At 47.7% G+C, this 24,473-nt stretch overlaps 2 protein-coding genes across 2 annotated transcripts; both read right to left on the bottom strand.

The window, feature by feature from the left end:
- Positions 1-15,596: 15,596 nt before the first annotated feature.
- Positions 15,597-16,244, bottom strand: LOC129596649 (uncharacterized). Its single transcript, XM_055493984.1, has one exon. It carries the CDS (start codon positions 16,242-16,244, stop codon positions 15,597-15,599), a length of 648 nt encoding a protein of 215 aa, XP_055349959.1.
- Positions 16,245-16,501: 257 nt separating this feature from the next.
- Positions 16,502-18,291, bottom strand: LOC129596648 (uncharacterized). Its single transcript, XM_055493983.1, has one exon. It carries the CDS (start codon positions 18,275-18,277, stop codon positions 16,502-16,504), a length of 1,776 nt encoding a protein of 591 aa, XP_055349958.1. The 5' UTR covers positions 18,278-18,291.
- Positions 18,292-24,473: the final 6,182 nt, after the last annotated feature.

Here is a 24,473-nt window from a genome sequence, read left to right as displayed (position 1 = left end):
GGTTTGGAGGATGACCTTTGGCCTGTTTGTGTGTTTGTATTGACCATGATGTGCTGTACACCCGGCATCTGTGGATGCCAGTATGGTTATGCAACAAAACCTACCCCCCATTGCATTCTACTTGTTTGCTATTGTGTAGCGTTAATGCAATTTGTATGATTACATCTGTGTAACACAGTCACATAAGCAGCCTCTCTCTACAGAATCGTTCGATAAAATTAATGTTTCGATACAATTTGTATGTTCTGTCGATGGCCCAGTGCCAGTGGTAGCCATATCGGCCTAAGATCATGGTGGCGCGCGTTTGATCTTCGCAATCGGCAGGCGTTTCTATGCGACCTTACGACAGGTGGTGTTCTTATTTCACAAAGCGCGGAAACATCACAGTTTAAGAAATCAGCTAACTAAAATAACAAAAATTCACTTAACCCTGCCGCTCCTTTGGTTTTCCCGAGGACGGAAGCAGCGTTGCCTCGCTGGATTTTCAACGACAGTCGCTGACGGAGAGACTCATGGGAGCGAGACTCGCCCGTATGCTGATAGAGTCTCTTGCCGATTTCTTCCACTAAACGGGCAGCTGACTTTCCTCATGGTCCAAAAGTTTCAAAGCCAGTGGTGCGAAGGCGTATGTGCCCTCCAGGTACGAGTACTGTCGCACTTTTATGGCCTGCGCAGCGGCGGATCCCGCAGTGGCGGAATTGGATTTCCAATAAGACAAAGCGACGGTATCCACACAGGTCACATCCCATGCCAAACACATACCGCGTTTTCACGCAAAGGTGGTGCACCCATCCAGACGGCGGTCGGACGTGTGGGATGTACCTCGTGGCTCCAGTTTTGCCGGGATAACTTATGTACGATAGGTCTAATTTAATGACTTTTATTCGGTCCGAAATTCGATGTGCTCGGGAGAAAACGAATGGGCTAAGAAAACTTGATTTTGATCGTTTTCCGATCAGAGAAAAAACGCGGGTATGTCCAGCTACCTAAATGCTACACTGCTCTGTAATGCCATGTTAAATTTTCCAGTATGAGAGAATCTGTGCCATTAACGATTTACCGTCCTCGCGGAACTGGGCGTACTCCCTCAAAGTCAAGGCGGAAGACAAGAATTAGCAGAATCATCAACAACAATCGTTGTCATTAACAAAACTGTACTAGGGAGTAGATCAAAGACTCAAAACTCTGGTTTGGTCAGGATGCAAGAAAGGCGGAAAGAATTAGAATGAAGATGAATGGCTCCATGGTCAACACCGTCCCTGATCATCCGCCAGACCGCAGAAGAAAGCTCAACACTGACGATAAGCAGGAGTGATTGCAGGTCAGGACTAGCCAGACGGATGGCGACATCAATTTCGTGACCACAACTCCTCAAATACCCGAAGAGCAGGAGAAAGTTTTCCTTAATATCCCGTAAAAAATGCTAGACTGTGCCATGGGAAGGGCGGGAAATAGGAGATAGAGTAATTATGCAGACGATATTTTGCAATTGCTCTGGCTGCTAGCGCTGACCTGTGCTGCTCAGCTCGCGAAAATTTCGCTACTTCGGTCTTGATCTGAGGTCTCCGCAGTACATTTCCGCTAAGCAGATAGATAGTTCTTGTTCACTTTTCTCGTTGTCGACCCGTAAGGACTTTACTTCTACAGAGTACGGTTTCAACAGCCAAAATTCAGTATCGTACTGTACAGCCATTTTACGTTCCAAGCTGTAAGCCTCAAACGAAAAGAAATGAACAATAACAATGATTAATAACAGGCAGGCTAAGCAAAACTGGAAAAGACATGACCGAAAGAGGAAATAATGGGAAAACAGGAATGCGACCACAACGGAGACGGCCATGACGAAGTTCCTCAGGGCTAACGGATTAGTCTTAGTAGCCGGCATTAGAACACTGCATACTGCTCCACACAGTATGACGCTGCACCACAACACAGTCCAGGCTCTCCTGCACGAAGGGGAACAAAATCTCATGGGAGGCTGATCAGCTATCCGTTCCCGGGACGTAGCACTCCACCCCGACGCCGTCTTCTTCATGCTCCGGCAGGCGGCCACGGCATACAGTTTGCCGTTCAGCAGCGCCAATCCCGACTTCGCCCTCGCAAAGTTCATATCCCCTAATCAACATGATTTTTTTGTTACCAAATTGATTTCTTATAAGGTTATATTATTAACAAAAACGCTTATACTTTTCACGTAACAAATAACAATTCTTACTGACAAATTAACAATGGCACTGTGTGTTTGTAACCTTGAGTTCATGGTCGGTTCTTCTACATATGTGACTGTTTATATCATACACCATCATTATTCATTACCGAATCGTTGGCGCCCACGTTGATCAATAACCCGGTGACACTGCCGTTCGATAGTAGCGACTCGGTCCTGCAATCGGATTATATATTGGTATCACGCCCTCTGGGGTCCTTTCAATGGAATGCCTTACATAGTCTTCCCGCCAAAATCGTCGAATACGACGCCAGTTCCGACTCCTACTTGTATGGTCTCGCTGCCAATAACAGCGGGCAGAGATTGGCGGCTACTTGTATTATTGTGGACAGCTCGGAATGTACGGATCGAGGCGTGCTGCCGGCATTTGATTGGGATCGGAATTAATAGATGGGCGTCGTTGCTGCAAATGCGCAAGAATACTCTACAGTTTAACCCCCGATTGTAATGAGAAGTAGGGTTATGCTGATTGTAGTCGAAAAATAAGTTAATCACTCTAGTCTTTGAATGCTGCGCTGTTCGTATACACTGCGGCTTTACAGAATATTGCGCATGAGGCAGTATGGCATTCCGCAGCATCTGATGCTATTACACACCATTTTTCAGGCCGATACAACGTGCTCATTGTAATCATGTTGTAAGACTTCATGCAAGTCAATAAAATATGGACCGTACTAAACCTTTAAGGGGATCACTAGTAGTAGAAAGCGGGTTTGGGAAAACGGAAATGGTAAGAAAACGATGGCCAGATATGTGTTTTCACAACTTTGACTGAACGCAGAGAGGATTTAGCTACACAATGGTGTGGCGCGATCCTCTCTGGCCTGTGTCTAGACTGAGCTATTCTTCAAACAAAGAAAAAACTTTGAAACTAAAAGTTGAATGACAAAGTTTCTTTGTTTGTGATGTAATATACATCGTTGTGCGTGTTTTCTTCTGGAAAGCTTATATACTGAAACTCCAATGTTGCACAACAGATAGCACTCCAAATAACTGCAAAAAACACAAACAAAGAAACTTTCTCATTCAACTTTGAGTTTCAAAGTTTTTTTTTTGTTTGATGAATAGCTCAGTCTAGACAGAGGCCAGAGCGGATCGCGCCACACCATTGTGTAGCTAAATCCTCTCTGTGTTCAGTCAAAGTTGTGAAAACACATATCTGGCCATCGTTTTCAAACTATTCCCGTTTTCCCAAACCCGCTTTCTACTGCTAGTGATCCCCTTAATCTTTTCTGGCCTGCTTGCTGCATGGAGTTCTGGGTGATGCATAACTCACACAAGCGTATAAAATGTACAAGTACAGATATATCGGGCAAAGCGGAAATTACAAAACTTAGTCGACATACCCTTAAGTGTTATGAACAAACTGAAATAGATAAACGGTGGTCTGTGCACAAAGTTGATAGATACGTATTAGCAAAAGCAGGAGTACATTTGCACTGCCTAATAAAAAAAGAAAATGAAATGGAAGATTGTCCATAATGTTCGAGATTCCACAATTGGTTGTCACCGATGGTTGTAGCCTGGTCTTCCCACTCAGTGGTATCGGAGTTGTCTTAATACTCGATAACGTGCGTTGAGCACTTTTAAAATTTCCACTAAACTACTCTGGCATCTCGATTCTTATTTGTCCTTCCTGTTTGCTAGCATTACTGAATGATCATAAAACTCCTCAACCATCTGTTTTAAGGGATCGCTAGAGCGTGTATATTGTGGAACTTCGAAGCCCGCGTCAAGTGTGACCACGGCAAGCTTAGTCAGGCTAGATACGTCCAGCACTTTAAGGTCAACATCCGTCCAGTCCCGTGCACTGCCATCTGGGCGGAAACCGCTGTACCTGCGAAATCATTACAACGATAAATTAACATGCATAGAACCATGCGCAGGCGTGACCTGCTGTCGGCAACGTACACCTGAAGGAAGTTTCGAATCCGACGCCAGTGATTAGCATACAGCACATGTCCCAGCCAGTGCCGATGGATAGCGCGCACTCGATCGTATACGGTTCGGTCTAGCGGAGTGCATCTCATCTCCGCCGCTAGCAAAAACTGCCGAAGGACACTATCATCCCCATCCGCGCAATGTAGCAATAAATGGCGGAGGGTAACCCGGACCTTTCGGTGGGTGGCAGACGCTAAACCGACTCTGTTCTTCAAAAAGTCGTCGAAATCAAAAGGTGGATAGCCAGGAAACAGGGAAATCAGGTTCCGGACTGCGGCAAGATCCTCCACGGTGTAATTGCGGAGGACCAGCTGGCGACAGATAGTCATAAGTTCGGATAAGTTTTTGCAGTGCCATCCTGCGTAACGATCCGAGCCACATACTACGCCCCTTTTGTACCTGGCTGGTGAGTTCGTAATACCGCGGGCAGAGCGGCCGTCGCGAAGAAGGATGTGGCGTAGCTGGATCTTCTTGGCGGCTAACAGCGCCACCGCCACTTCCGTCAACTGGGTCAGGTTTGTGCTGCCGGCGCTATAGACCGTCGTCAAGGTTTGGGTGTACCCGGTGACGGCCTGATGCAAGCCCCAGGTGAAGCTGTACACGTCATCACCAATCAATGAAGACGTTGCCTTTAACATCACCATGGAGCTATCGATGACGACGTGCCGGGAGACCACACGGTGATCAGAAGGCCTGCGCTGAAAGTCTGAATCTGAATCTGATTCTGAATGCTAAAAGTCTGAGTCTGAATACTAAAAGTCTGATTCTGATTCCTGGAACTCTGAATCTGAATACCAAACTCTGAATCTGAATAATAAGACACTAAATCTGGCAGGTGACGACCCGAGTCTCTCATCAAAATTATAATGCAGTTGTGTTAAGCCAATAATTAATAGCTCGTATAGATAATAGTTATGTATACGAGTAATTATAGATTAGTATTAGGCGGTGGGAACTGCTTGTAAAAAACAACGCGTACCGCTCTACAGAGACGTTACCAAGTCGTTTGTGTGGTAAAAACAAACGGTGTTTTGCGTCCAGTGTAGGATGAGATAGCCGGTAATTCCTCTGAATTTACCGAACGAGCATAATATACGCCCATGTAAATGTGTTATCTATACATAACTGTTATCTATACGAGCTACGAGTATTAATTATTGTCTTAACGCAACTGCATTATAATTTTGATGAGAGACTCGGGTCGTCACCTGCCAGACTTATTGTTTTATTATTCAGATTCAGAGTTGTGTATTATTCAGAGTTCCAGGAATCAGAATCAGACTTTTAGTATTCAGACTCAGACTTTTAGCATTCAGAATCAGATTCAGATTCAGACTTTCAGCGCAGGCCTGATCAGAAAGGTGCTGGCGCCATAGTGCACACACCCTGTAACCCATATGCATATTGCAGTTTTCAGATTTAACTGCGAATAGATTGTAAAAGTACTCCAAAACAGACAAATCGATTTTACCTTTCAGATTTTACTGCATTCGCAAATGTAGTAACATGAAACATACAATCGTAAAATTAATTTTTCCTGCAGATCGTTTCTGATTATTAGCGGTTTCAAAAATGTTTCATGGTTTTAGAATTGTGATTATAGAACACGAGAAGCAACTGGGGCGATACCGAACATGCTTTTTCGCAAAGGAGTGTAATATGTGCTTTGTGGATACTGAGTACATAAACATGTGAGAAAAAAAAGAATACGAAACCTAACTAAGGGGATTTCCAAAATCTTGCATTGATGTAACTGTAAGTCCTGTAACCACCCTATACAGCGGACCTCAGTTACCGTTTTATATGTATACGCTTTTATATTTTACTGGTAATAACATTGCGAGCACATACCTTAAGAGACTAAAAAGTATTCGTTAAACGGTACTTCGTACCTTTTTGCTTGTGCCTGAGTGTGCAGATCCAAGACAAACAACATCTCGGCCAGAACAGGGTGTGCCACGTGCGCTATCCATCCGTCAGTGTGGATGTCTACAATGTAAACTTGGAATATTTTAGCATCAGCATCGCTATCGAACCCCGGCTACGTCGTTAGATCCGTGTAGGCAGTACCACTGCACCACGGCGCAATACGTTGAAATCATTTGACAGACTTTATCGCTTTACGTGAGCCGCTTCTCTGTTCACACCAGCTAACGCCATATGTAGCAGATAGGTGCGGCATTAATATTCTCCTGCGGATTAGTTTGAAGCGAGCTTTGTACTATGAACAGGCAGTTGGTGTTTGCGTAGTGAAATCAATGCAGTGTTCATATTAACAGTTCTCGTTAGATCTTTGTCCTCTTAGCATAACAAAATCTGCCGCTTGCGCATCAAAATCGAAAACAGTAATACTAAGTTCTAACTAGCTGCTACAGCAGGAAACCCCGACCACCGTTTCTTCTATGCCCTTTCATAAACCAGAGTTATATGTGTTGACAGGTCTAACTGAACTTTTGTCTGTTTTAGCCTTTTATGAGTAGGTGACAAATCACTCACACAATCGTAATGGGAATTCAGAACTTAGTTGAGCATGTGATACGTTAAAGAAATCGAAAAAAAAGGAATGCTGATCAAGAACGAATAAAAGCCATTCAATATACCGTTGTTAAGTCACAAAGTTGCTTTTTGTACAGTAAACCTGTTAAACATTTAAAACTGCCGTACAGAACGACAAAAACGCAATCAAAAAATTCCTACAACTGCCTGTAAACAAAGTTTGCAGCGTGTGTTTCTCATTCGACTGCATCGCATTAATTACCACGCAGGGCGCTCTTCTTCTAGCCATATAAATCTGCTTTTCAATCGAACTCTAATATGCCGGTGACTCGGTGAGGGTCAATATTGAAAACGACAAACAATGTCGGCTGCGGCATCGTGTACCGTGTTGATTGTGAAGCGCGCGTCAGGGGTTGCCACTGCCAGCTTCGTCAGGCTGGACACCTCCAGCAGACGAAGATCAACGGCCTATCAGTCATGCGCACTGTCATCTAGATGAAAACTGCTGAATCTGCAAATACATTATGACATTACATTACATTAAATCATGCATCTTGTTTCCGCTAACATACAGCTGAAGGAAGCGTCGAATGGGATGCCACTGATCGGGATACTGCAGCTTGTCCACCCAGCGGCGATGAACGGAGCGCACTCGATCGTAAACTGTCTGGTCAAGCGGAGGACAACTTATCTCCGCCGCGAGCAGAAACTGTCGAATTACGCCGGCATCACCATTGATGGACTGAAGCACAGCGTAGCGGATCGTAATGGGATTTCGGGGGTTACTAAACGGGGTGCCACTGATGAAACCGGCTTCCTTCCAGGGAATGTCGTCGCTATCACGGAACAGCCACCCCATACTATCGTTGCAGACAATATCCCCCACAAAGTAATTGCGCAGAACCAGCCGGCGACCAATGGTCAGTAGTTTGGTTAATTTGTCGCAACGCCACGCACGTTCGATCATAAAACCGTAAGGTGGTATGTCCGCGTCGAATCTGCTCGGAGAATTGGTTATCCCATGGGCAGTGCTGCCATCTCGGAGGAGGATATAGGGCAGCTGGATCTTCTTGGCAGCTAACAGCGCCACCAGCACTGTCGTTACCGTGGTCAGGTTTGAATAGTGGACGTTTTCCAGCACCACCAGCCTATCCGTGTGGCTGGTTACGGCCTCATTCAACCCCATGTGAAGCGGTAGACGTCATTGCACTTAGATGTGTATAATTCGCTCAGAGTGATCATTGAGGTATCGATGGTGATGTGACGGCTGACGCGATTGTCGGATAGCAGTTGTATCCACAATGTGCACACCCTGAAATGCATCCAACGGATCAGTATACAAGCCCGGCAATTTATTTTCTGTGTGAAGGTCCTCGTACAAGAAATACAGAATTTCACGGGTTACGCTCAGATCCATGCCCTTTACGTCTTGCTGCATTTGACATGGCTGGTGCACGTCGACCGTACAATATAAACAAACACAGTCTTAACGTAAAATCGAAAAATTTGATGTTCGAATTTATTTATGATTGTAAAACTGAATTTATCAGTACGAGAGTTTTCAGCCAATTGCAGTTTTCGCAATATTTTACAGAAAATTTGTAACAACAAGAAAACTTTTCACATTCGAAACTTTTGTACTGTTTGAGCATTATTTGTTAGCACTACCTTTCGACTCGCGCTTGAGTGTGCAGATCCAGGCCAATCAGGATCTCGGCCATAACCGGGTCCTGGTCCACCACGTCACCAATCCATCCGTATCTGTCCACAGGAATAGTAGATACTACTGCTTTGGGTACGATCCGAGTCCAGCCTAAATTGTAAATCAGATAAAGAACCTTACATCTGAAGTCTACATTTCGAGACGCTACTTAAGCGTAGGTAGATTTCGAGAATCAGCTGTACAGGCTTGCCCTACTGCTTTCTCCAGAACTAATCACACGCAGGAAGGAAATAGTCGCAATATTTGCAGAGAACCTTTGCTGTATGGATAGTTCTTAGATACTTACTGCTCGAGGTAGGGGACATTCGCTTTTGTTGAGGGTCCTTTGTTTCCTTCCTTACATCGGATGTGAGCGACGGATCGGGATAGAATTTCGTACACACTTTTATGAGAGCATGATCATCCCATTCCGCACGTTCGCTAGCATTATTCGAGTAGACTTGGGCGCAAACGAAAAGAAGACCGTCTCCAGTAACACGGACATAGACGCGATAGGCAACGTGCGTGTTACAATGCCCCCGGCTTTTGCTACTACCACGTGATGCTGCGGATCTTCGTCCGGCTTGATATGCACACATTCGTATGGCCTTCATATCCAGCTTCCCGATCATATGAGCATTCGGGAAGGGAACAGTGAACTTGCGATAGTATAGACCGCTGGTCTGGTTGAACAGTGGTGGCTCATCCACAGCCTCTGACATGTTGACGGCAACCTGCCACAGGTGCGTCACGGCATACTGGGGCGTGGCCGTGTGGTCTAGTCGGACGCAGAACGCGCCCGATTCACCAGCCGCCGCCATTCGTGTCAGCAGACGGGCCGGGTGGAAAATGTGGGGTCCGTTCGCGGTGTGGCGCAGCGCCACCTGCAAGCCACAACCGCCGGTGACGGCCACCTGTTCGTCTACGCCGAATCGTAGTTGGTCGTCCTCATTTAGAAAATGTTGTGCCCGCACATGACGCGAATGGATCCAGCCGGCAGCGACCATACTGCAGTCAAAATCGATGAACATGAGGTCGCCATCAATATCCTGCACGTATCCCAGCCACCGCTCACCAGTGTCACGCTCAACCAGCACCGTGTTGCCGTAGCTGACTTGGTGAGAACTGGACCGCGGGCGTCGAAAAAAACCCGATGGAATCGTATCCATAAAAGCGGCTTTATGAAGGAAATACACTACTTAGGCTTCGTCCCTTTCTAAAGCGTATCTCGTTGCGATACAGCACCGTATCTAGTTTCGCTACAGTACAAAAATGGGACACTATTTGGTGCGCACCACCAAGATGCAGTACAGGCTACGCATATCGAAACTGGGCTCGCTCTCCGTTTCCTGTATCGAATCTTCAGCTTTGGCCCCGTATCGCTGTATTTGCGTCCCATCGCTTCGATCGCATATCGCACTGTTTACCAGTTTTTTTTGTGTTCTCGGGGTTTGTTGGAGGAATTCTTGTGCTAACTGTTTTTATGCCCTCATTCTAGTTAGTTCCCAGTCTGAATTGCTAAATGTTGTTCCCTGGATTGAAAGTTTTTGGCATCATCGTCCTTACTTTTTACTTTTTAGCTGGTGATGAGTCAGATCAGTCGCAAACCACCCGCGCAACTTAATTTGGCCAGCATGCTGCAGTATAGTAATAGCGTTAGAGCAGCTACATACGGATCAGAATTTGCAAATTTAGATCTTCATTTTCCAAGCGCTCCTATTCAGTATTTTATGTGGTAAAGAATAGAAACTAATTTCGTATTTGAAAACACACTCGGTCTGGATAATTGTTTTTCGAAACCATTGTTTTTCGAAACCATTCCGCTTCTCTGTAGCCGCATGATGTTGTACTTAATTGTTGTTATTTGGTAGGATTTTATTGTATTGTTTTGAGCTGGTCAAATTTCTTGTTTCAATTTTTTGTGCATTTAGTTGGGTTTTAAAACGATTAGAAATTTCATAAACTTAAATAACTCACGAAAAGAAATCGTCACACAATGGCAATAATAAAAAATGCTCGCTCATCAACAAAAAGATACCAGGGAAAGCCACCTCTGGAGGTGGCTTCGCGTACCGTATCGTTTTTCTTTGTATTTCAGGGTATACGTAAAAAGGGCGCGTAAAATTTTTGGTTGATATGAGACGCGGGGTTGGTACGGGTTCTGAGATGCGGTTCGCAGGATACCGTATCTAAGAGTTGTGGAAACGGGACGCATTCGGGTATGCAGCATACCCCCGTCCCGAATCTTTGCACTGATAACCAGATACGCGAAGCGAGAACCGACATACCGTATCGCGTATCTCCTATTATGGGACGGTGGTGTCCTGTACCGTAGCTAGATTCGCTGCAGATTGGGGACGAGGCCTTAATCAAATATTGTGGCACGTTATTACAATAACGCGATACGCGATGATTATAAATTTACGCTGACTGAAGAAAAGCAGCGATGAATGATCGCAAACTCGGTGCAATTTGAACTACCAGATCCGGGTGTGCTCATAACTAACTGTCATAAACGACTACAGTAAAACGAGAAGCAGGTCAACGACATCGATATATTATTTGTTTGTGTGGAAAGAGACTTGTTTCCAAAAAGCGCGCCACAGGCGGTAATCGAACCCGCGCCAGCTGCGTCTAGAGCCGAACGGCTAACCACTGTACTACTGCGGCATCATCCTCTAGCATACAAATCTTCTCACACTGTCGTGTAAGCGCCTTTCATTACCATTATTCGGCCTGTTTTTCCGAATATATATATTTACGTATTTTCACGTATTCAGGCTAATTCAGCAGTTAATTATGCAGGTTGAAATTTTTCTTATGGGAGGCAGAGTCAGCAAGGTGCGGTTATTAATTCAAGCAGACCAACAGTAAAAGATGTCCCGAATTACGGAGAGAGTGCAGACAGAGGCCGTATTTAGCAACGATAAGAATGGACCCTTTGGCTACTCGTTTGTAGTTGGTTCCACAAATGGGCCATCAGGAATGCGAAGCTCCGATCACTTAAGGGTTCCACGTTGTATAACGTGTACCACGGAGAATACCAGCGATATGCCTACTAAATTATTTGTCTTCATTCCGCTCGATCAGAAAACTGCGCAACATAATTCGCTAAATAACAACAGAGTACTGGACAGAGTACTGACAGAGTGAATAACTATAAGAACAGAATACCATAACCGATTACGTATTTAACGTGATATATGGCAGCCGCAAAATAGGGCTAAAGTATTGCTCTAAGTTGGCAAGCGCAGCTCTCTTCTCTTCAATAAGCCCGGCTGTCTGGCCAAAGCCTTATTCCCCGTAAAAAACAATAACGGTCCACGAATGCAATAAAAAGCAATTGATAAGGAGTGTTTATTCTGCAGCGTCGAAATTCGCGTCAATTACTGCCACAGCAAGCTTAGTTAGGGTGGATACATCCATCAATCGAAGGTCTGCATCCGCCCAGTCGCGTACGCTGCCATCTTGACGGAAACCGCTGTACCTGCAAAATTATCACAAGACCAAATTGCATGAACCATGCGCAAGCGCGTTTTTGTGCCAACATACAGCTGAAGAAAGCGCCGAATAGGACTCCACTGGTCGGGATACTGCAGCTTGTCCAGCCAACGGCGATGAACGGAGCGTACTCGGTCGTAGACCGCCTGGTCAAGCGGAGGACAGTTCTCCTCCGCCGCAAGCAGAAACTGTCGAAACATACCGGCATCACCATAGCTGGAATGCAGCATTACATAGCGGATCGTAATGGATGTATCTCGACGAGTAACGAGTAAACCGGTTTTAATGAGGCCGAAGTCTTCAATGCTAGGAAACAAGGCGAACATGCTCCAGTTGCTGGCAATATCCTCCACATAGTAATTGCGCAGCGCCAGCCGATGACAAATGGTCGTTAGTTTGGCTAAATTGTCGCAGTACCACACATCGGCACCAACAGCGTCCAGGCCCTGCGCGCGCCCGTGCCTGATACCATGACGTGTGCAGCCATCGCGGATGAGGATGTGACGCAGGGTAATTTTTCTTGAGGGATAACACAGCCGCGACGAACGTTGTCCATGTGGTCAAATTGTCGCAGATCGAGGTATACGTATCCACCAACGTCAGGCTTTCGGTGTAGCCGCTTACGGCCTGATTGAAGGCCCAGGTGAAACGGTGGACGTTATCGTAAAGTGACAGGTGTAGTACGCTAAGAACCATCTTGGAGCTGTCGAAGGTAACGTGTCGAAGGGCACGGTTATCGGAAAGAAGCTGTCGCCACAGCGGGCATACTCTGCAAAGGGCAAACCAGGATGAAGGCAGAAACAGACAAACCGGAGCGATTTCACATGGAATCGCTCATTAACTGCCTTTGCGCTTTTCTTGTTACTGCTGTTAACTGTGGGATGCCCAAGCCAGACCGGCCTTTTAGATATATAAGTGTCACTTTAAAAGCTTTGAGAGCATTTATCAGCAGTACTTGCTACTCTAGCGGTTAATACCTTTTTGCCTGAGCTTGAGTGTGCAGATCCAGGCCGATGAGAACTTCGGCCAGAACCGGATGCGCCACGCCGTCAATCGATTCATCATTCTCTCCGATAGTTTTACTGTCTACAATGTAATGCGCAACACCGGTTGAGGTTAGGGTACGCTCCCGAATTTTTTACTGGGCAAACACTCTATTCTTTCTTGACTGTTTGTTTGTTTGTCTGATGCTTGCCTACACTCATGCTGATACTGTGATACAGACATGACACCATTTTTCTGATGACTGCAACCTTTTATTTTACGTTCGATTAAACCGTTTAAACCCGCCGCATACTCGTGCAATGGTACAAAAATTCGGGAATAAACTGAATTCGCTGCTTATATAAATTATAAACCATTATTATATAAATTACTCTGCATAGTGCAAGCATGTATTATATAAAAATTACGCATAGTGTGAAACGGGTTAAATAAAATGCGTATTCTCAGCTACCGAAAATCCCTCGTTACCAGTGTCCTGAGTGCAATTAATTTTGTACTGCTGTGCAGTATAGACTCTACTGATGCTAAGCATACCGAATAGTAATTCTGGCTGAGGGCACTTCGTTTCAGCGTTCGTTAGCAACGGATCGGGATATAAGCTGGTACAAGCTCCTGTGAGGGTATCTTCATCCCATTCTGCGCATTCAAAATGGGGACCGAAGGACTGCTGGGCGCAGACAAAATGGAGAACATCTCCTACAACCTTAACGAAGACGCGTTCGGCGACAAACATGTTAGGAACCCACCGGCCGTTATTACATTCCGGGCCTAGTCCAGCTTCTTCGACGCAATTCCATATGGCCTCCATATCCAGCTTTCTGATCAGATGGGCATTCTTGAATGGAATACTGAACTTGCGGTAGTATAGTCCGCCGGTCTGGTAAAGCAGCGGGGGTTCATCCAGCGCTAGCTGCATGTTGGCGGCAATCTGCCACAGGTGCACCACTGCATACTGCGGCGTTGTCACGTGGTCCAGTCGGACGTAGAATGCGCCCTCGCTCACGGTCCGGGACAACAGGCGCGCCGGGCGAAAAATAAGTGGCCCGTTAGGGGTGCCGCGCAGCGCCACCTGCACTGCGGCGCTCCCGATAGCGGCTATTTGCTGGTCGATTGGCCGCCACAGCTGCAAGTCATCATTCAGGAAGCGTTGTGCCCGCACATAATCCGAATGAACCCAGCCGGCAGCAACCGTGCTGCAGTCGAAATCAATGAACATGAGGTCGCCATCAATGTCCTGCACGTATCCCAGCCACCATTCACCATTGTCCTTCTCAACCATCACCGTGTTCCCGTTGTTAATTTCGCGAGGGTTGGATGCTGGGCGCCGGAAAAAATACAACGGATTGACGTCCATCCCAGCGTTAGTGTAAAGGAAATGCTGCAATCGAATCTGGTTTCAAGTGGTTTGGCACAGTTCAACTATCAGTACGCGTATAACAATAATGTATGGCGGCAGTTTACTTCCCTAAAATCACAAGGTAAATGTTGATTGGTAAATGACTCTGCAGGCTGTGAGAGTCTCTGCTCAAACCATCGGCGTATAAAATTTATACTATAAATATACTTTTATACTATAAATAACGTGTTCAAATGGTCGCCCTGTGTCGATGGAGTGAACACGAATGCCGTATCTCAAACAGAAGTGAGACTACGAGACAGGCGAATCAGTGAGCTCGATGTATGTAATATCAACGCATGTGGTGCCGAGGCGCTGTCTAGGCCATGGAATTTAAGTGCTGTATTGACCTAGGTAAAATTTTCGGTCTGTTCAAAGTTTTGAGCTACCTTTTTCTTCACGGTTTCAGGATGACAGGGTGTTTTTGTTGCACGACCGTTTTTATTACAAGATTCACGAGGTGCAGAAATAACGGAAACGATATTTTGCACTAATTTGACCGCTGACGATGACATTTGCTGCTCGATACATGATAAGGTCACGACGCTGTTTGCGTGTGCTAACAAGCTAAATATTTCCATTGAGTTATTCGCCCAAATACCAGACGCATACCGTTTTGTAGAGAAAAATCAGCTCTATTAAGCATTATTTTTTATAGCGGGGTGGTTTTCATAGTTATCGTTTAAAATACATTTAAAGTTGGTATTGCAAAACGGCCAGTGACGTGTCTATGCGCACTTCAAAGATGCCGCCCATCGCGCATCTCAGATACCGATCTTCTGCAGCGCATTGAGCGCTGGCCTGCCTGTGCGACATCTAAGTTAGCGGAAAATAATTTTTTTTATTTGCTCTAATTTTGAGTTCACAAAGAGCGTCAATGGATTGTTGATATTTTTGCGTGCATTTAGCGTACAAAATCCTCAAAGTTATAATTTGCTAGTTAGTAGAACCAGAAACAAAAATTACACCGAGTTGAGATGTTCAATGCTCAGAACATACAGCGTACCATATACCAGCTCCCACTGAATCCGGATATGATCTGCCGAGCTGATAACCACGCGATGCAGCATATCCGCGATCAGCGCGACAGAAGATCTGTATCTCGGATGCGTGATGGGCGGCATCTTTGAAGTGCGCATAGACACGTCACTGGATGTTTTGCAATACTAACTTTAAATGTATTTAAATTGTATGCGAATTTCCTATCCTGGGATCCGGTATGCTGGGAGAATGCGGACTTTCCGTGCGGTAACTGAGGTTTGATGGGTGCCGGCATGGCCGGAAGTGCGCAATTACAGCTGAGTATCTTACCTTGCGGTACAGATTGCTCACTGTCGGCACCTTCCGCCTGTGCCCGGTCCCTTCGCCCCCAAACAAACTCTCCTCCGGTAAAATTCTGGATTGGTTATCGCGTCAGTACGGATGTATCGTTCGACGCAGTCGCTCTTCCACCGTCCTGCCCGCTTGATTTCTTCTTTCGGAACTGAAAGGGCAGCTGCTTCTGTTGCCGCTCCAATACGGAAGCTGTGCGTGCTGAAACGCTGGTAATCGGGATGTCCCTTCAGGAGAAGCTTCAGAATCCGGTCCACGCGCTCGCGTGTAAGGTATCGGCCGTCAGCATAACAGAAAAAAGGCTTCGCCGTCATGCCTTGCGCTTTCCGCTGTTGGTAGAAGGCCTCCGCGGCGCGCACAGGGCACACTGAGCGGTGAGTGGCAGTCAGCACAATCTTTGCGCCCGTGGCGCTCTGGTCGGTCTTCGTCCGTTTCAGCTGGATGATTACTCGCCCGTCCTGCAGCTGCACATCGTTGTGCGTCAGAGTTGATGGCGCGTCATAGGCGCGGTGCGATCTGCTGACGATTTCACTGATGCGCAACAAGCCGAAGAAAGCCATGCAAAAGGCACACCAGAGCATGACAGCTTCCTCCGTGTTTCCGTAGTCTGCCAACGCTGTCTTGAGGGTGCGCATCAGATTCATTGTTATTGGTAGCCTTCGATCGGGTGTTGGGCCCTTTAGCCGCTTGTAACCACCAACCGCCCGTATGACCAAGTCGTCCGCTGTCGGGTTAGGAAGCCCGGCTTCCCGATGGTGGTTATGGATTGCCGCAAGGTAAACCTTGCATGTCCGGAACGCGGCCTTTTCTTCGTAGAGTTGAGCCACGAAAGCCGCCACGGTCGTCGGATCTGCTGGCAGTGATGTTAGTCGGTTCAGGTGACAGAACGTGCGGAAACGGCTCAATGATGAGTCGTACGTTGCTCGGGAAGAGGAGGAGATGTGTGCGCCAAGGAGTGTTCCGCTTGGTTGTAGGACACCTGTAGGCTTGCAAAGATGTCTGGGCATGATGTTGGTGACACTGACGCCCGAGGGGCTAAAATGCGGAAGCGCTGTGTCTGAAAGCGAGATAAAGCGTCAGCAATACCGTTATCGACGCCGCGAACATGCTTTAAAGTTAATGTAAAGTTGTTGTCGGCCGCCGCTCGCGTCATACGCCGCATGAGATCAAGAACGCCCGGGCTGCTGGAGCGCAGGTGTGCCCATGCCTCCACAGCGCCGGCGTTGTCGGTATGGAAAACGACTCTCCGCCGCCGCAGTTTAGGCCCCCAAACGATCATAGCGAGGAGAATGGGAACCATCTCCAGGTATTCGATCGATGGCGGGCTTTGAAGGATCCATTCCGGCCACCTGAGCTGAAACCATTCGTCATGGTAGAAGGCTCCCAGCCCTAGCGTGGCGGATGCGTCCGTGTACAGATGCAGTACGTCGGACGTGGTCCAGTCGGGCTCCAAGAAGGAAGCTGTGCCGTTCCAATGAGGCAGGAACGTTCTCCACCAGTCCAAATCCTGGTGAAAGTCTTCGTTTAGCGTAACTACCGGCCGCCCGTGGAAGGCGGAAAGGAGCATAATCATGCGCCTCGTGAACAAGCGACTGCATGGTACACACTTGGAGGCAAACGAAAGAGTTCCGATTAAGCTTTGAAGCTCTGCTGTGGTACAGGAGGCTCTTCCGTGCCAGCTGCGGAAGCTATCAGCAATATCGTGCTGTTTTTTTGAAGGTAGACTTAGGGTTTGCGTAACTGAGTCGAGCTCTATGCCAAGAAATGTCAGCCGAGTTGCGGGGCCTTCCGTTTTATCCAGAGCTAACGGCACCCCAGGCTCGCTGCACACCGCTTGCATGGACGTCATAAGTAGCTCGCACTCGCTGGTCCCGGGTCTTCCGACGAAGAAGAAATCGTCAACGTAGTGCAGTAAGGTGGCTAGACGGGCTTTCTTTTCCACGCACCAGTGTATGGCAGTGGAGAAGAATTCGAAGATATACGGCGACGAGCGGCAGCCGAACGGTAGCACCACATCGAAATAGTACTCACCGCGGATTCTGAATCCCAGCAGGTTCCAGTCGGCAGTCCTGACGGGAATGAGACGGAACGCCGACTTCACGTCCATTTTGGCCATTACTGCACCCTTGCCGGCGTTCGTAATTAAACGAACGGCATCGTCGACAGAACAATACTGCAGGGGCATTTCATCGCCCCGGATGTGGTCGTTAACGCTATTCCCATGTGGCTGCGAGAGGTCCATTATGGTTCGGTGGCCCCCGTCTTTCTTCGGACGGCTACCGAGTGCGTTGACGACGAAGTGGGGAAGCGGAGGATTTGGGAACGGACCGACGGAGTGTCCCAGCGAGACCTCCTTCTTGATGCTTTGGAGGAGCGCGGCGTGGTGAATGCGTGCGGAGAGAGAGTTCTTCGTGTAGCGGCCTTGTTGCGGCCCTGTGTATCGGATGTCTGCTCCGGTACGCAAGGTGGTGACGATCAACTGGCGTAGATGTGCGTTGGGATGGTCCGCAAGCAGTCTTGCAAAAGCGTCAGCACGCAAAGGCGTCTGAGCGCTTGCAGGCACTCTCGGCGGCTCAGCGAGATCCGGACTTGCACTGGGGCGCCTTATGCTCTTTGTCCCGGCAGTGCTCGCAGACGTGAAGACGCCGGTGTTTGCAAGGCTCGGTGCAGTAGCCATAATTGTGGTTGCGGCAGACTTCGCCCCCCGCTGCCAGGGCTGGTCGAAAGGGCGGGACGTATCCGGCTTGGCCGTGGCGTGGTTGCTTACATTGAGCGATGTAATGCCCCAGTTCCCCGCAGTTTCGGCATTTGTCCGTCGCTGCAGCCGTCTTCTTCATTCGGCATTCGTTAGCGCTGTCGCTGGTGGCCTCCTCGGTAACCCCGTTTTGAATGTAATCGGCGTACGTGTCATCGTGCTGTCGCGCCCACATATCTATTTCTTGAGGGTGGCTGCTCATGAGCGATGTGAATTGCCGGTCATACTCGAGCCAATGGGCGGTCGGGACCCCCCGGTCGACGTACGCCGCAATGAGATCCTGGTATTTAGCCAACGCCGTTGCTAGCTCCGGCATGATTGTGACGCGGTAAGCCAGAAACACGGAGAACGCGCGGATCCAAGAGGTGAAGGAGTCCACGACTACACGGACCTCATTTGGCTTCAGCACCACGTGGCCTCTAGACATGACCAGCTTGGAGCCTCCGTGCTTCGGTTTTCCACCCGATTTTTCGGTAGCAAGGAATCAAAGTCGACGTACCGTGATGGGTCCGCTAGACGTCGGCGAACCCTGCTGGGAACGGCTGGCAGGTGCTTGGCCCGGTCCAGCAAAGCATTACGCGTGGACGATGATGCTCGGTGTCCGCTCCTTCGATTCCCATCGGGATGCGGACCCAGGCGGTCGAAAATTGGCGGGCGGGCGGGGGAGCGGCTGCGAGACGACGAGCGGCTTCTGGAGCTGCTGCTCTTACCTCTTCGTCGGCGGTGTTTGCGCGATTTTTCGCGTCCACTGCTTTCTCTGCTGTGGTGTACGTCCCTCTTTCCGTCCGGATGCGACTCAATCTGGATGACAGATGCAGTCGCGGGAGAAATCGGACGGAGAACCCCAAGCTCCCTGGTGGCCAGCGGTGTGAAAATATCCAGGAGCTGCTGAATTTGTCGCTGCTGTTGGTCCTGTCGCACCATCACAGTCTGCAGATCGGGGGCCGGTTGATCTACCACTACAACCTTTGACTTGACTGTAGGAGCGGGAGACTGTGATCGGTCGCGTTTTCGACTGGGACGCGTTTGGAGTTGAGGAGCCCGGCCTCCCCTGGTGCCCCCGCCAGAGCGCGTTTTCCTTGGGCTCGGATTGTGGTTAGGCTTCTTCTTCGGTGGCATTATGCGACACTGCTTCTGAGAACCGTTAATTAACAAAACCGATTAACTTCTGAGAACCGTTCAGAAATTCCGCAAATAAATTCAACCGCAACAGCATGAATGTAGCAAAAACGCAAATGCGAGTGAAAATTAGCTGTAACGCACGAAAAGGCAAGATGCACACGGCACCATGCTGCCGGTGCCGGATGAACAGGGAAACAACAGTACAGGAATACGTAAATTGCGCCAATTTAACATTAGCTAAGTAACACTTAACTTTCATTTTAAATGATAACTATGGAAACCGCCCCGCTATAAAAAATACTGCTTAACAGAGCTGATTTTTCTCTACAAAACGATATGCGTCTGGTATTTGGGCGAATAACTCAATGGAAATATTTAGCTTGTAAGCAGCAATATTACGATAAATTGTTAGCGTATGCATACAGGTATTATTGACTCTGCGCAACGGTCAAAGCTGGCGTTCAGCAGTATCAGGAGGCGGTGGATCTGTAGCCAGTTTAACTGTTGCAGTTTACCAACAAGATTTCTCTTACATATTTTGATACATTGTTTTACAATGAGTTAAGCGGTTATTACAAAATAATGGTTGTTTGTTTGTTTGTTTACTCAATTTAACGTCTACAACGATCAGGAATATCCTGCACAAGGTAGTAAACTACCGTTGAAGAATATGCTGCCGCAGCGGCAGCTCGTAAAACACAAACAAAAAGAAAACAATTATCAGATATCCGGCAATAAGTGTCAGAGTAAGAATCTGAGATCTTTATGAATAAAACAATCGGTCCACTTTAAATCCATCCGTTTTACGGAGTCCAGACACGACTCGAATCGTCTGATAGAATCGTACGACTCCTTGAGAAGCTTAATTTCATTCCATAAACAGGCCATGAGGAAAGCGAAGCTTCGTTCACTGATGAAGATCCGTCCATCCGCCGCTCGGGTTCCCACGGGTTCCACTGCGTAAGGGTGCGAGTCCAAGGTTGTCACTTGATGAGGAATGAGTTTTTAGCTTCGACCCCGGTACAAATATTCCCAATTCAACCAATTAAGAAATTATGCTGCTCTATCATAGATCTTGATGTTGACTATCCGTTGCTGGGAAGGTTTCCAAAAATTCAGAAAAAAAAACTAATAAGCGCAAGGGGACCATATGTAGGGTACCGCTTGCCTTAACGCCATACTTACCTTAGTTTTTTTTACCACTTAATACTTTACTGATTCAATTTGGCGATAAAATACAGTCTCAAGTTTATAAAAGTGAAAGAATTGTACTGAATACACAGCCTCAGCCGACTACGGATATAGGCGGCCTTATCACACAGAACATTTCGTCTAAGTTGGCCGATGCTGGTGCTGTTCCCATGACAGAGGCCGCGTTCCCGCGCTGGATGTCAATACTGATCCGATGGCGCAGAAACTCTGTCGCCCGTACCTCGCCTGTTTCTTGTTGTATCATCTTCCCGACTTCGGTGACCAAACGAGAGGCGTCCTGTCCGAGTATTTCGATGCCAAATGCACGGAACAGGTAATCTCGGGTGAGTTCCCGATACTTCGCCACTTTATCCTGCTCTGCGCTCGCGGCAGCTGCCCCCGCTTGCTTCGATGTTGCCGCGATGTGCGACACGACTACCGTGCACACACATGTGGCGTCCCAGGTCAACATCTTTCCTCGTTCCCATGGAACCATAGTCACTCCGTCGGGGCGCTTGCCATTGGTGAGGCAAGTACCAGGTGGTTCCAGTTCAGTTTCAATACCGGCGGAAGCAAAGACGCGCTTTAAAGTGACATTGATGCAGCTGTGCCTGGGCTTCCGGCCCCGGCTTTTTTTACAACTCAGGCCATGGTATCCTCGCGCATCGGCCCATTCACCACAATTGCATCGGTGTGGAATGGTGACTGGTACGCCGGGACGCAGGCCGACAGCAGTTCTGAATGTGGTGTCCTTTAGGAAGTTACCGAGGGATGCGGCTGGAAGCGCTTCCATCCATGCGCCGTTATCTTTGGTGCTCACACCTCGAAGGCGGGCTTCACTTGACATGTCCGACTGGGCTTTCCCCAGTAGGGTTTCCCCCGTGTCCGGGATGATCGGTTCGTCCCAAATCTTCTGGTGTTTTCTGGTTTCAAAGGCTGGGAGGAGATCAGCTCTTCTCATTCGTTGCCACTCATCTGTAGCGCCGCGACAGTAAATTTCCGGGTCGAAATCCACTAACTCGCTAGTCATTTTAGCCACTGAGTAAGCCGAGGCCAAAAAGGCCGGAAGGGCCAGCTTCTCAATGCTCCGGATTCCGAGACCACCCTGTGCGACGGGAAGTGCCGCTTGCATCCATATAGCTTCGGTAATGTTCACATTGGTGATTCTCGATAGACAGCCGATGATCATTTTGTCGAACTGTCGCAGAAAGTCTGCTAGCAGGTAGCACCGCGCAGTTCGCAACCTGTAAATCATTCTTACGGGACCCATGCTGCATTTCAAAAGATACAATGCGTGGTGGGCAGGCAGCATTGTTAAGCGCTGTGTCATTCTGGCAATCTTCTCCGTTTCAACAGCAAGGGTGCCTGCAACCGCGTCATGGTGGAGTGGCCCGCCGAGGTAATTCAACTCGTTCAAGTGAGGCAACTGTAAATCAGGTAACGATTGGAGAAATGCTTTAGTTACCATTTGGCGATCAGTTTCGGACCCTCAGATCACTATCAATTCGCATTTCGCGATGTTCAAATGCAGCCCGGCATCTTTCAACGCTTCCTGCAGAGTACATAGATCATCGTACACGTCTTCAGGGGCACCTCCAAGCGCATCGTCATCCAAAAAGCTCTCGCGGAATTTTGATTTCAGATGGCGGTGTGGTTTGATGGTGGCGAGGCAATATAATAGCGGGCCTTTGGGATCACCCTATTGTATTTCTGCTTGGGAAGAGATGCGGTAGGCGCCATGCAGCAAGACCGATGGTGTTCCGTAAAACTGCCAGACGTAACGGTAGTACAGTGGTAGAACTTCCTCCGTTGGTTTGAGGATTTTATTCCGGTCAAGCGAATTAAATGCATTTCTTACATCCAGTTTCACAAAGACTTGAACTTTGTCGCTTTTGACGGCATTCTCAATAAAGCAGCGCGCACCATGAACTGCTGCTTCTACGCCGCCTTTCGTGGCAAAACCTAACTGGAGAGGCTGTAGTTCGCTGCTTAGACGACGCGATTTGAAGGAGACAATGCGGGATACAATTCGACGCAGGGTTGAATTAACCGCAATCGGGCGCACTCCGCTGTCCTTTTTCTTGAAGGCAAATAAATTGGCCCCGTATAATATGTCGGTGATCTCGGTGGGCACTTCCCCCCTAACTCTAAGCATTATGTTCACTACGTCAGCCAACGCGCTGCACGAGTTCTTCACAACTTCACGATTTTTCACAGTCAATAGTTCTTTCAAATACTGTGGCCTCATCCCATCTGGTCCTGCTGCAGAGCCATTCGGGAAGGCGCGAATGGCTTCGGTAATTTCTGTTAAGTATTGTTGCGAGAGGAGGGAGCGGCGTTAGTTACCTTAGTTACCTACGTACAGTGGTAGCAGATAGGTGTTGCGGTTGTTCCGCGGGAGCCTTCTTCTTATACGAACAGGCTATTACCAAATAAACCGAGTAGAAATTTCTTTTTTTTAAAGCCCAAAGACGGTTTAGGTTTAGAATTCGCTGCGTGAGCACACTGAATTAAAAAAAGACTCAGTGTCCAACTGTCCATTAATCGTTTTCCTTTGAGCCCAAAATGTTTGTGCATCAAAACACCGCTAGGCATCCGCGACCGTTTCTCTGGTGCACTTTCATCCATCGGCCAAAATTATTAAGACTACTGATTTCTACTGCACTGATGTATCCAGGGACGAAAACCGGGAATCATTTCGTAAAAAATCTACAATACGCTCTGAAAACTGTAAACTTGTAACTCAACATCGATCTAAATGTATGTAATTGTCCTTCTCAGAGGAACATTACTAACACACAGAAACACGTACTGTCGGATGATATACCGGGCAGTACGGAAATTATAAAAATTTTGTTAGACACGAAGGACGTACAGGAAATCGAAAAACAGGAATATTTGATGAAATTTTCCAGTTGAATGAATGAAGACACATTACACCGTGGTTACCCACAAGGTTGCTGTTTGCCCACAGTAGTAAAATTGCAATATACGTATTATGAAACGGCGGAATGATAAAAACACCATCAAAACAGGCTTTACGTTTGGCGGTTCACCAATCGACAGTGAACGAGGTTTGCAGCGTGGGTTTCCCATTCGATGGTATGGAAATTGGCTATAACGCAGAACGCGCGTCTTATCTTCTGATCCATAAATCTTACTTTTTTCCCGAACTCTAATTTGCCGGTAAAAAAAAACAACATAAATGAAGAACAATTGCTTTTGCAGCATTGTTCGGCGTGTTTATGGTACAGCGTAAAAATGTGCGTCAATCTTGGACACTGCCAGCTTCGACAGGCTGGACACATCCAGCAGTCGAAGATCGGCATCCTCCCAATCGAGCACGCTGCCATCTGGACCAAGACGGCTGAACCTGCAAACACATTACAACATCACATTGCATTAAATCCTGCGCCACTGTTTGCGCCAACATACAACTGCAGGAAGCAGCGAATGGGACGCCACCGATCGGGATACTGAAGCTTGTCCACCCAGTGACGATGAATGGAGCGCACGCGATCGTAGACTGTCTGGTCAAGCGGAGGACAGCTCATCTCCGCCGCGAGCAGAAGCTGCCGAATTATACCGGCATCCCCGTTGATGGAATGCAGCATTGTATGTTGAATCGTAAAGCAATTTCGGTTACTAGACAATCTGCTCCTGACGAAACCGGCTTCCTTCCAGGGAAAGTCTTCGCGGTCACAGAACAGCAATCCCATACTCGCTTCGCAGACAATATCTCCCACGACGTAGTTGCTCAGAACCAGCCGACGACCAATGGTCATTAGGTTGGTCAATTTGTCGC

This window comes from Paramacrobiotus metropolitanus, unplaced genomic scaffold (assembly GCF_019649055.1).
Source record: "Paramacrobiotus metropolitanus isolate TYO unplaced genomic scaffold, Prichtersi_v1.0 Parri_scaffold0000093, whole genome shotgun sequence".
In the NCBI taxonomy this organism is placed as follows: domain Eukaryota; kingdom Metazoa; phylum Tardigrada; class Eutardigrada; order Parachela; family Macrobiotidae; genus Paramacrobiotus; species Paramacrobiotus metropolitanus.
The sequence above is the reverse complement of the archived record's forward strand: the minus strand, read 5'-3'. Positions and strand labels throughout refer to the sequence as shown.